The sequence below is a fragment of the Lepisosteus oculatus genome, chromosome 12 (assembly GCF_040954835.1).
Source record: "Lepisosteus oculatus isolate fLepOcu1 chromosome 12, fLepOcu1.hap2, whole genome shotgun sequence".
Classification (NCBI taxonomy): Eukaryota; Metazoa; Chordata; class Actinopteri; order Semionotiformes; family Lepisosteidae; genus Lepisosteus; species Lepisosteus oculatus.
Genome location: NC_090707.1, coordinates 4,846,044 through 4,859,278, shown reverse-complemented (window position 1 = coordinate 4,859,278; position 13,235 = coordinate 4,846,044). Strand labels below are relative to the sequence as shown.

The 13,235-nt window shown below is 38.6% G+C and overlaps 1 protein-coding gene and 1 long non-coding RNA gene across 7 annotated transcripts in view; one reads left to right on the top strand and one right to left on the bottom strand.

The window, feature by feature from the left end:
• The window catches only part of cacnb4a (calcium channel, voltage-dependent, beta 4a subunit), a 54,522-nt gene that overhangs the window by 22,291 nt on the left and 18,996 nt on the right, over positions 1-13,235 (bottom strand). For 3 of the 5 annotated variants that reach the window (XM_006636252.3, XM_015358529.2, XM_015358531.2), the window contains 3 exons: positions 2,636-2,755; positions 2,361-2,483; positions 995-1,122 (listed from right to left, as the gene is read on the bottom strand). In XM_006636252.3, coding sequence (XP_006636315.1) covers positions 995-1,122; positions 2,361-2,483; positions 2,636-2,755 — 371 coding nt within the window. Of the gene's footprint in view, positions 1-994; positions 1,123-2,360; positions 2,484-2,635; positions 2,756-10,672; positions 10,757-13,235 lie in introns of those variants that run through there. The other 2 variants (XM_015358528.2, XM_069196326.1) reach the window with 2 other exon arrangements.
• Positions 9,140-12,823, top strand: LOC138241967 (uncharacterized). 2 transcript variants are annotated; one of them, XR_011191233.1, is made up of 3 exons: positions 9,140-9,299; positions 10,701-10,828; positions 12,778-12,823. It is a non-coding gene; the product is annotated as an uncharacterized lncRNA (long non-coding RNA). The 2 variants fall into 2 exon arrangements; XR_011191232.1 differs by having other exon boundaries at positions 10,678-10,828.

Here is a 13,235-nt window from a genome sequence, read left to right as displayed (position 1 = left end):
GTGTCTGAAACTCCCCAGAGCTTTCACTGAGTCAGGTAATATTTCCAACAAAGCAGGGCCGTCTTTTTTTACATACCTCTCTCGCACGTCAAGGAGTTACTGTATGGTGATAGATCTTGCATCACTTCCAATTGCAAGTGCCTTAACTTAGCTTCCAATTTAGCAGAGGGCCAGACTAGACCTTTCAGAACCCACCTCCGTCCCAGCGGTCTAGTCTAGTATTGAAAACCTTTGCGCCATTTGTGCTAAAATCCTAGTTACCTCTATTCATTATTAAGACAGCCGGGTCTACAAGGGTAGGTTGTTTTCACATCTTAAAAGACTACAGTTATGAAGGTACAGCACAAAACATGGGTGTATTGGTACTAAATTAGTAATATGACTTTGTCTTGTATTAATGATCGAAGATTAATACACCAGTACATTTCTTCACACTGAACAACTGCTACACAGGATGAGTAAGCTGAAAGTGCTAAAACAGTTCAGTTCCTTTACGGACATAGAGTCAAGGATTGGCTGTCAACAATGAACCGGCCCTGGCCTGATTGCTGATAGCCAGCTACAGCAAACAACCAGAGCAGCTGGCTGAATTGCTCTGGCCCAAGAGCTGCTGGCTATCTGTGTGACACAACTGGATATCAGCAACTGCCAGGGACGCTTTCCTCTCAGCAGAGTTCTGCAATCAGAGATCTGGCAGCTCTTCCAATCGGCTCTCGGTTTCTTAAACTGGAGTTGGTGTTGTCCACTTAATATAATCTATCAAAATAAAACAGAATTCAGTAAACAGTCGTGCTTTTTGGTTGTGCTGAGCCTTTTGCACCAAGTTATAAGTAGAATAGAAATGTGAAAGCTCTGACACCGGTCAAGGGAATTGTATTACCCAGTTACACTACTCCTCCCCAGACGGGAAGAGGACATCATTCCGAACTCTATGAACTATGCCGGTGTGAAAACAAGAGAGGCGCGGTGGGAGACTGTAGGACTGCTCTCTTACCCGTGGAAGCGCCCTCTTTTCTGTTCCTGTTGGATTCGGATGTTCTCCAGCTTGAGGGGACTTGGGATGAATCCAATCTCACAGCCCTCCTTTACCAGTCGTCCTATCCACCAGTCATTGTTGTACTTCTGTGTGCAGGACCATAGTTTTGGAAATTAACTGTAGACCGCGTTTCACGTACCCACACAAAATGGATTCATATACTGTACAACTGGCTTGCAGCTTTTTCAGCCCCCAGTTCAGGACTTCTGCATGCTTTAGAGAAACACATCTATGGGCTGGGAGAGAAACGAAGAGATGGGCTCATTTGGGATTAGAGCTTTCCTGCTTGGCAGATTGAGTGCAGGTTGCTCTAAGAGTTGAGTTCTGTGTGGACACCTTTGAGGCAGCACTCTTGCGACATTCAGTGGAGACTGGGGCAGACACTACTGCTGTGTAACTGCTCCAGGATGACCCAGTTACTTCTATCTGACTGGCACCTCCCCTCAAGGACCAGCTCCATGTTTATATATGTGCTATTTCCATGAGGCCATAGAAAATGCATTTCTGTGTTTTCAATGACCGGACCAATGTTTTTTTCGAAGCTGCAGAATAAATGTGTACATTGAGTACAAGACATGTGTGAATAAATGATACTAAGTTTGGCATTTACTAGTTACTGAGATGGAGACTAGAAATGCATCTGTTTGTTTCAGTTTAGTTCAGGGAAACAAGCTTAAGAAAACAAAACAATCTAGAAGAGTAATAATTCTGCCCCTGCTTAATAAATTTAAAGCAAAAGATTAAAAATTAAAGCCAAATCTTGATTTAAAAGGAAACTCTTTATCCAAGTTGTAATTGCTGGCAATTTACAAAGTACACAGGCTTCCACTTTAATGGACCTGTTTGATTGAAACGTTTAGACACTCAAGATTGTGGGAGACAGCACACACTTCAAAGACCTCACAAAATTATGCAAAATGTTTATCCGGTTTTTACTGTGGTAAATTCACAATTTAAAGATTTCACAAAGTATGCACCATGAAAAAATCCAATGATCCTCAAAGAAAGAAAAACAGTTCTGTCTCCTGATTTGTGACAACCAAGTTAGGAGTTGATTGTCTCACGAAATCAAGTGAAGCATAAAATGTCCAGATACACTGACTTCTTTTACAGGTACGCTGGACAAAACAGCCAAAGAATAAACATGTTACTACACACTGCAATATTCAAAACTCATATTGCATCGCAGACAGAACAAAAACCTGATGGAGACCTTTACCAGAGCACTAATCGATACTGTAGTGTGCGGGAGATCTTGTTTTATCCTATAATTTAAGGGTCCAGATGTTTTACTTTCTTTTTCGCGACCAGTAAGACATCCTACCTCTTTAATGTGCAGAAAGTCCTTGGCATCGAATGAAATGGCCGTGCCTGCTACCGGCACATCCTCATCCAGAGCTCCACAGTAGCTGACATTGGTCTTCACCGCAAAGGCTACAGCTTTGGCCTATGAAGAAAGCACACTAGAAAATGTAAGAGGGCATCCATTACGCTGCAGTTTTGCGGGACATGGGGCTGTAAGAGCAGACAGTACACAGTGGGGGCATTCGTGGAGCCAGCGGAGGTTTGTGGTGGTGGAACTGGATTGCCATCTCTCACCTTTGCCCTTTCCAGCTGGATGGCTGCCTGCTGCTCTCGTTCCTGCCGGACTCCTTCCCTGTCCTCCTCCAGAGAGACATCGGAATCAGATGGTCTGCTAGTGTAGGAATCAGCTGAACCCTGAGAGGTGTTGGCAAAAACACACAGGAGGAACTCAGAGCCCTGCTCTTGATAATGAAACATGGGAAGTTCCAAAACCAGACCATCATGGCCACGTTTATCAAGTTACAAACACCTCTGTGAGATCTGTCATGTTTATCAGCAGTTTCGACTGCAACACGAACCAGAGGACACAAGCGGAAAATATGTAAAAGCATATTTAAAACCGGGAATAGGAGGCATTAACCAAAGAAAGGTGGGAGTACCCAGCTATGTAGTTGAAGCTGATACCCTAGCTTCTTTCAAGAAACTGGATGAGATCTTGAGACCAATTTGCTACTATGTACAGTACAGTATCAGACAGGCTATATGGGCTGAATGCCATCTTCTCATATGAATGCTTTCTTATATTATTAAATCTTATATAATAGCACCTTCACAAAAGAACTTCCTATCATCTCTCTCGACAATGATTTCTCTAACTTTTAAAGACCATGATCAAATTGTACATGATACTTCCTTCAGCATACAACAATGTGCGTCCGTGGGATTTGTAGATGAAAACCAGCTACTAAATGCAAAAAAGAAAGCATTGTAAGCTAGTAAACACGTTTCTTTTCAAATCCAGTTTTGCTTTGATAAAAAAACAATTGCTCACAGTGAAAGTCTTGTTTGTCCTGAAGTAAATAAATTATTTTTGTAGACTTTTTATTGAAGCTTTATTGATGTTTATTAATAGGTGATTCATCACATATCTCTGCAGTTACCTTTAAAAAAGTAAAAGAAAAAAAGTGTTTTGCATTTAAATTTAACTGAAAGAACTAAGAACCAAAATTAACTATAGTGTGTTTTCCCAAGAAGTAGTGTATAACAATGATTGCAAAATCCTTGAAATTCTCAGAAATATCTGATTTACACACAGACCCAGTTTTTATGTGGAACCTATTGACTTCTGTTATTTTGTACACAGTACTACAGTATGTACTGTATGTCAGTAAGATGTATTTGTATGTACTTGAGTATGTCTGTAATAGAGCAAGTATCTCTGCAGATTCTGGGGCTGCAGTGCACTGATGTGAAACTGTAGAAAGGCATTGCCCTTGCTTTGTCTTTATATAGATTACTTGAATTGTGTCTATGCTGTTCTTCTGCATGCTAATTAAGCACTTATTCACAATTAATTTAAAAAATGTAAGAAACACGTAGTCAAACAATATGCCAAGCTTCTTTAACATCATGAATTTCAGTATGATTTAATTGTGATATACTCTATTAAACAGTATATACAGTACACATAAGTAACATTTTTATTGCTTAACTTGAAATATCCAATTGCTGTAACAGAATATCTTAGGTATTATGTCACATAATTCATTTGAACTAGGAAGAAAACAGAAACTCATTGCCACAAATGCTTTAGATGTAATATTACTGTTGCTCTTTGGCTATTTAGTAAAATGCAGCTTTCAAATCATTTTAACCACCCTTTAACCTCAGGAGGTTGTAGAACGGTGTGTCTTATGTACATAGCTTGATGGTGAGCCCTAATGCTATTGATACAGGTGCAGAGAGAAACAGCCAGACCATGGAGACAGTGCTGTATTAATAAGGGATCAAAGTCTTCCCGATTAAAGCAAAACAAGTTCGGCGACAGCTTTCAAAATACTGCAGGCCTTTTGAAGTTCTTCAGCACCCTGTGAGCAAATTTAGTTGAAATAATCAAATTGGAAACAACATTAACTGCAGTCAGGGAAAACACTGGCTGGGTCAATAATCCATCAGAAGAAGAGAAAATCCTATGATTGGCTGAAAATGCTTAGGAAAAACTAGAGCACAGCAGTTTACAGTCAGTGTTGAGATATTTTACCACTTCTGAATTCAAGTGCTTTGTGCTACTGTACTTCTCTAACACATTTTAAAACTTTTAAATCCAGCTGTGTACATTTGTTGTTTTTCAACTTTCTTAAAGACATTCTGTGTCTTGTTGTACTTTATGGACCAGAGTAATATTCATCATTGATTGTACTTTTAATTCTATGAAATTTTAAGACATTATATGGTGGCATCGTATGCTAGACAATTAGACTCCATTAAAATTCCCTGTTCAACACTTGTTATAACAGATATGAAATAAGACATTCTCTGTGTTCTATGAAATGGCATGGGAGAATTTGTTTTTAGAGGTATATTCAATATGCTAATAATCATTACCATATACATTTTAATATATTGAACTGGAGCAGAAACACTGCTGTGTAATTTAACAAACCCATCAGCATCTGAGCATACTTTACAAGACATAATTCCTTTACCTACATATACAATAATAATGTTATATAGACAGCAATTAAAACGAAAATTTGATACAAAATAATAAATAATAATATTATCTTCTTGTCCGCTTGACTTCCGCTTGAATACAATATGCATAGATTGTTTCATTAAGTTCTAAAATGCTTACAGAACCTTACGACAGATTAAAATGATGTGCACATTCTGTTAAATCAAAACACAATGAGAAATATTTTAATTTTCACCCAAAACAAAAACCAAAATTAACTAAAACCCATTAACAAAAAATAACTGTTGGAGTTGATTCAGTGAGTAAATGGAAAATTGAAAAAATCCTTATTTTCTGAGCTCTGAAGTAAGGTTTCACACTTTTTCTACTCACTAAATCTGTGTATGTTGTTCATACAAACTTATCTGCCAACCTTTATTCAAAATACTGGAACATTTTTCAAAAATGATATTTCAAAATGCAATAAAGTGCTCAATGCTGGCCTTGTATTTAAGTAGCAAAATAAATCTTTTCACCATGACTGTGTAAGGTAATCAAGTTAATAAAATACAGAAAGATACAAATAGCCACTGCCTGCAAAGTGCAACACAACTATGTCTGTTGATTTAAAATAAGAACCATTCTTTATGATGACAGGCTACTGGATACAGTTGCAATGAAGTTCTTTGATCATGGAATCAAAAGATTCTTCACAAAGCGACCCCCCCTTGAAACCTGATTAAGAAGAAATACACAAAAAGAATCCCATCTAAGAATTCTTTGTACTTTTAGAATTAATTCATGTGCCCCTTGTTGCCTGTGTTTTCCCTCTATGACTCGATGCAACACTGACGAGCCGCTTTGAGCATGATGAATGAATGATAAGACACATTTTAAGGAAAGCAGTGAAAAAAATAAGCCGCATAATGAATCTGATTTCGGAATACCATGGTACAGTAGGCAATTGTCAACGTTACTGAAGTGAAGTGTCCTGTTATTTTTATTTTTAAAGAAAGGGACTTTGGTTTTCAGCACTTATACAGTATGTAAGCTTTAAATTATAGCAGATAAATTATAATTCTTTTAAACGTTTAGAATTTGTACAGAAGATGTCTCCTCGGTTTGTATCTTAAGCTTGACCTGCTTTTTTTCCCCACAAAACAAAAGCAGAAATATCAGATAAGTGACAATAAATTACCACCCAACACAAACACGCGCATGCTGAACGTCCACAGCAAATCAGCACTCTTCCTCACGCATCAGTCCCTGCATTTCATATGTGCTTTTGTCCTACAATGTGCTTCTTTTGGAAGGATATGTTGAAGTGCAGCGGTTCCGGCTGAAGCAGTGAATAAAACGTTCTTGAGTATCCTCCTGTGTTCGCCTGTTTGCTTTGCTGCGGTTTGATTCCTCCCTCTAATAACTAGTCTAATAATATTATGATCAATGGAGCTGAGCTTCCTCCCCACCCCCATATTATTAATCATGTCTTGCTGGCTGCTGGGAAACCGACCGAACTCTGCTCCCACTCTCTCTATCGAGAAAGCAGTGGAAAAAGTAACCCTTCTTGCGCACTCTGTAGAGGCACCTCAGACTTCTTGCAAGCAAACACCTAACCATTTCCGTCATTTCGCAAGTGACACGCCATTTGTCATCAAAGCGAAAGCGTCTCTTATGCACATACAGCTGGGTAATATTATGCACTCCAGAATGACATGGATCATTATCATCCTGTATTTTATCAACAATATCTTGTCTGAAGGAATAACATGCAAGAACGCAAAGCTAAAGCATTAACAGGTGACTATCACATACTGTAGGTATGACTGTTACAACAGTTATCTACAGCACAGACAGGGTAGGATGACAGGGATAAATATAAAATTAACTGGTAGATACGGAAAGACAAGCAGGATAGAAGAGGTGGTGGTGTATGACTGTGCATCAGAAATCTCCCACAAGCTGGACAACTGAAGCAAGAAGATACAGGCAGTTTAGAATCTGTATAAGTAAAACTGGAAAACAGAAATTCTAAGTGCTCAACACCGAGTGCATGCAATAGACCTCCTCATACAGGCACTGGCGCGAGTTCTGTAGATTTCTGTGTGATGAGATCAGAACAGTATACAGGAAAGGCCAAAGGTTAGATTACTGGACGTTTTCAAGCATAAACCGGGGCTCGTATTGACATGGTCAGAAAGGTTAATAAATGCTTCTTAACTCAGATTACAAAGGCACAAACTATGGAAAGTGCTCTTATTGACCTGATCTTTTCACACAATGTGAACGGAATTAAGGGAATGGACATGATGGGATCACTGAGAAATGAGGTTGAGTTTATGAGTGATGAAAAGGGAAAAGATGGATTCAAGGCCAACAGAAAAAAGATGGTTATAATTAAAAAACATATGTTAAAACTAATTCGTCCCTAAAAGAATTCAGTCCATATCTAACAAAATTTAACTTAAATGTAGAAATTAAGAGAGAGTCAGAAGTGAAGTTTAACAGACTTAATAAGAGTGCCTAAAATTAGTAAAAAATAGAGAAAGAGTACAGTGAGCCACAGGGGCATCAAAAAAAGGATTTGGCTGACCAAAAGAGAGGCTGAAGGTAATTCAGTAGCAGAGGCAAAAACAATGTAAAGTATCTGTAGTACTACAACGGCCAAGAATTATAAAAGTGGGAATAAACTGTTTTTTAAATCAAAGACAATACAGATGTACCAAATATGCAAAATAATACATCACACAGGTTTTAATAATAATACTAACAATAATAAACTTTATTTTATATAGCGCCTTGAAAGGTGGCTTCTTAAAGCGCCTTACAGGATGAAAATAACAATAAATAAGAAGAGTATAGCAATTAATAAGAAGAATACACAAGATAAGACACAATTACAATTACAACAATAACACTAGAGGAGACCGTGGAAGGTGGTACTAAGAGGAGCAGAGGGGTGAAGAATGGAACCAGTTAAGTAAAGGAAATTAATGTCCTTTAATTTAAATTAAATTTAACAATAGAAGGCACATATAGCATGCCCCTTGTTATAAAATGAGCTCCTGTAGTATGGGGTAACTGACACTGATGTTCTACAGGGACCAGAACAGCCAAAAACGAATAAATCACCAGGGCCTAATGATATTCTCTAAGTCATGCTGAAGGAAATGAGCGATGTCATTCATAGACTCCTAGGTAGAACATTTCAGCTCTCACTCAAGATCGGATCTGCTTCTACAGATTGAAGAATGGCAAGGTAATGCCAGTTCCCAAAAAGAGGAGAGAACTAAACCGGGAAACTACAAATGTTTTTTACAACTGATACAGGTACGATTAGGGAAACAACACATTGAGCTGAATTAGAATAATACTGTATTTAGAAAACAATGACGTTTAAATAGACAGCCAATATGGCTTTAGAAAGGGATTGCTTGTTTAATTATCTGCTAGACTATGAACAAGCTAGTGTACATTCCCACTTCTAGAAGATTTTTAATAAGGCTCCACATAAAAAGCTGATTCTCAAATTAAAATCTATAGGAATCTAAGGTATTGAAATGGATCGGTACCTCTTGGATCCACATTTATCAAGAACAGGTTCATGTTCAGGAAACAGTGTCTTTTAGGGGGTATGACATCTAACTGGACGGATGTAGGCAACCGTGCACCACAGGGATCCGTTTTAGGCCTGGTGCTTTTCCTAATCTACTGTATAGCAACAAACTTTAGTTAGCCAATTAATTAAATATTCAGATGATACAAAAATAGGAGGAGTGACAAACAGAGACAGTAGTAAAGGACTCAGAGAAAGACAAAATCATGCAGTAGGCAGACACCTGTCAAATGAAATTTAACATTGGTAAGTGTAAAGTCAGGAACTGGGAACGCACGCAACTCATGCATGGGTGAGTCTGAGCTGCAGGGGGCTACACATGAAAAGAGATCTGCATGTCCATGTACAGTAGTGTCTGTATCCTCTGTGACCTCATCAGGCACACGGGAAAGCACTGAAAAGCCAAATGGGATGCTTGAATATACTGTATGGCAAAGAGCAAGGAATGTAAATCACAATAACCTATGTTGAAGTTTGATACAACCCTAATAAGAACTCATTTAAATATTGACTGGTTTTGGCCAGCCAGTAAAAGGATATTATTCCTTTGAAACAGTGTAAAGATGAGCAGGAAGAATGGCTCCTGGCCACAGAGGATTGTCATATATGGACAGGACGATGGAGATGAATCTCTTCAGACAGAACAAAGGAGATGAGATCTCAGTCAGGTATATAACATCCAAAGGGGAATGAATAGGCTCAACCCAGGGAACTATTTCACATGTAGTAGTGAGGCAAAGATCACGGGGTCACAGCTGGGAACTAAAAGGAAGCTTATGAAGGACTGAGAATGGGAAATGTATCTTTACACAAAGACGAAGGGTACAAGTCTCTTTAAAATGAATTGGCTGGACTACCACATGATCCAGCCTTTCCTAGTTTGCAATGTTTATTATGTTCTTATCCTTGTTGTTAAATGTGTTCCCCTGGATTCCTTTGTCTGCATTTTAATCAAATTTATCATGCTATTCTTGCCTCACATTATCATTTTTATTTGGAATTCTTATTTTGGAATGTAAGAAAACCAAAGATATGTTAGGTTAGATTAGGTGAATTTACAGAGACACCACAAATGATGATGGTACTGTACAGAATGTTAAACTTTATTATAACATGCCTTCAACCTTAGTGTTAGGTTTAATGGATGAATTTCAGGCTATAGTTCAGGCTGTTATTATTCAATATTGCTGCTCTCTTAATAAATAATAATAAACGGGATTCATAAAGCCTTCATAAATGTCATTTCCCCCCATCCGCCCATTTAGAAATAAAAGGCGGTCCAACCTGCTACATCGCGCAAAGAAAAAAACTGAGTTCAATTCCCATCCTCACATGGGCTGGGGCCTCAAAACATAGGAATAACACACAAAGTGAAAAATGATCAACTGATTTTTATTTCCATGGAATTACGTTGAAACGTGGTGTGAGGTACATCAAAGTACGAATGCTTAAATAATATACCGTATAAGTCATTATGTACAGTAACACTGGAAGTATAAGCAAAAAGAGTAAAATTATATTTTTGCTTTAAAATAAGGCAACGCCTATACTGTAAGTACATTTTGTGTACAGGGAGACTAAGTAAATAAGACATTCATATCCCACCGTACATGTGGATATTGGGGTGATCTAGAAAAACTGAGCAGTATTTTATCGTGTTGTTTTTTACAGTTCTACGACAGTTCTAAAAATCACAACAGAGCTGAAAAAACGTTAAAAAATTAACCTGTGACAGTCATGTGATTGCGAAAAGGAGCGCCTATACAAAATAACTTAATCACGCCTACTAAAAACTTCATTAATTGCTCGATAATTCCAGTTGATTCTCGATGGATATACTTCTAGTCTTATTCAGGGCGAAGATGACAGATTAAAAGGCATTGCTTTAAACCGCTTTTAACTGTAATGATGACCTCACTGACGATATTGTATTGACTGTATATGCTTTGGGAAAGCTGTAATTTACCGGCAATGCCAATAAGGCTGTTTAAATTTGCATCAGCAAAGATTGAATGTGTGTAATGCATAACAGTTTCCTTACATCAGATCTGTTGCTCCACTTCCTCAAGTCGTGCAGATGCTGCGAAGCACAGTACATGATCGCATTACTGAGCGCCCCAGATGGAATCCGACTAATAATCAATCAAGACATCCAGCTGAACCAGAGCAACCTTTGTCCGCCCTCCTTGAAGGAAAGGTAAAAGTCAAAGTAAAGAGGATTGAATGTGCCCATATCAGGCAATCCCTGTCAATGTCTTCACCGACAGATCTGGATAATGTCATTAGTCTGGCTCCTGCCACACAGCAGTCGGAGACTGCTTTATCACTCAGCACGACCGTTGTCACATGACCACTATTACATAAAGCGCCGCCGACGAGCAGATAAGAGCCCTGTGTAGCGGTATTCAAGATGACATCAGATTCCTCAGCCATTCACTCTTCCACTCTCGCTCCCTGCTCACCGACTGCAACACATTTTCAGAACGAGGCAGGAGAGGCACACCACATTAGCTCCGTGAAATGCAGCTGCATGGTCTCCCGCAGACAGAAAACTGAATCACAACGTCCAGGAGCTCTCAGTTCTTTGGACGTTCGTCTTCTGAAGTACTGCATCTTCTCAATCTCAAAACTGACCGCCAACTGCTAATAATCCGTCCTTTTTTTCCAAATTGCGAAATAAAGACAAAATATTGAAATGTTTAACCTTAGTTTCAGAGAGTTTTAAACAGTGAAATTTAATTATCAGAAATGTTACATCAGCTTTCTAGTTTAAACACGATATTCATGTGTATGGATGTTTTTTATACCAAAAAGTGTTTTTTCCGGCCACTTGTCCCTTTAAAACCTCAAAGGCCACACAGCCCCGTAGGGGATGCTTAACATTGGAGGAGAAGCACGACTCGAACCTGCAGCCATAGAACTAAGTCTGTACCTTTATCACTTGAGCTACTCTGAAGTCCCTGGTTAGCTCTTTTTAAGACAACCACATACAGTATATAGTTGCACAGCACAAATGATCTCCCAAATCACAGAAAAGCAGAAAATGTCTTCCATGGAGATGCATCTGCACGTCTGATGAATTACTGTACACGATGCATCTACACAGGCACTTTTCAAGATGGCAACAGCCAATATTAATGTGGACTTGTTCATGGGAAATTAAAGCCCTGAGTTATGAGAGAAATTTGCAAAATTGCATTTATTCCTAATCGGGCGATCACTTTGGAACACATTAGTTTAAGCAGCCAGTGAGTCTGTTTCATTGACTGCAGACACAGCTTTATTAAAGGGTTTACAGTATACAGAGGTTTACTGAGCAGAGGACTGTGCCATTTCCCTGAGGTGATCGACATGCTTTCTGTACATTTCAGACACTGCTGTTTGCCCTCTTTTATTTTAAGCTTGACTCCTAGGCAAAGACCAAACCAAGCCATTGAAAATCTTTCCAACTCACCATCAGTTCAGAAGGTTCTTTTTTCTACAGTTTGGCACACATTGACTGTAGCCAAGTCTATAGATAACAAACTGGCGAGAAAGCAGTTCCTAACTGGGCAAATCTCATTACTGCGAAGGGAGTGGTACAGTGACGATTACACCCCACTGACATTTGGCAAAACACACCAGGTGTCACTGGCAGGGGAGTCTGATAATCAGCCCCAACTACAGAGCAGGAGAGTCGCACGATCAATGGTTCCCTGGTGTAGCTATAATGAGTGATCAGATATGAAGCTATCGGCTCTGATATCAGTTAGATGTAAACCAGCTGGCAAAAACACTTTCAGCATCTCCGCACCACAATTTGGGAACCCATGCCCTGTGATAGCAGAGTAACAATAATGCTCCACAATCTTGAGGTTTAAATTAAAACCATACTTTTCTACGTGGGCTTGTATTGGATTTTCTCAATGTGTTGCTGTATTATTTATTTCTGCCACTGTAATTATCGAGCTGTAATGTAAGGCTGTGATTTAACCTGCTGAGTGCTTTGTATTGCCCATTTGAAACTGTTTTCTTTCTCACTTCGTGAACCTTTGTGTTTCGCACATCAAGTAAAACGCTCCATATAAACAAACACGATCATGACGACGAGGATGGTAAAATGAATGATTCATATCTTAAGTGAAATTTTGTCTTAAATCTTTGCAGGCTTGAGGATTCAGGAAATGCCAAGAAAAATTCAGGCAAATAAACACTTTGATTTCAAAAACATGATTCTTCTTTCCATTATTTATGGTGTTAAACAATAACAATTCTAATAACAATCAGAATAAGATTGGCAGCTTTTAGATGTGGTTTAAATTCAATTGAATAATACTAACAAATGCCTGACATTTCTCACTAAGGTCCAGTATAATCTCTACAGGATAGATACACTAAGATACTCAGGGGACGTGTGCTGATATCCTTACAATAGCAGGCAGGAAGTACTCGATGATTTGAATTTACATGGTTGTCTATTTCCCAGTATTGACTAAAGAATTGCTGAGCAACAGCTTCTGATTTCCCTGCAAAAACACTGTTATACCCTGAGCACGATAAAATTCTGCAAATCATAAAATTGTATTCAATATTAAAAATACATTCATCCCCCAAAAATGAAAGAT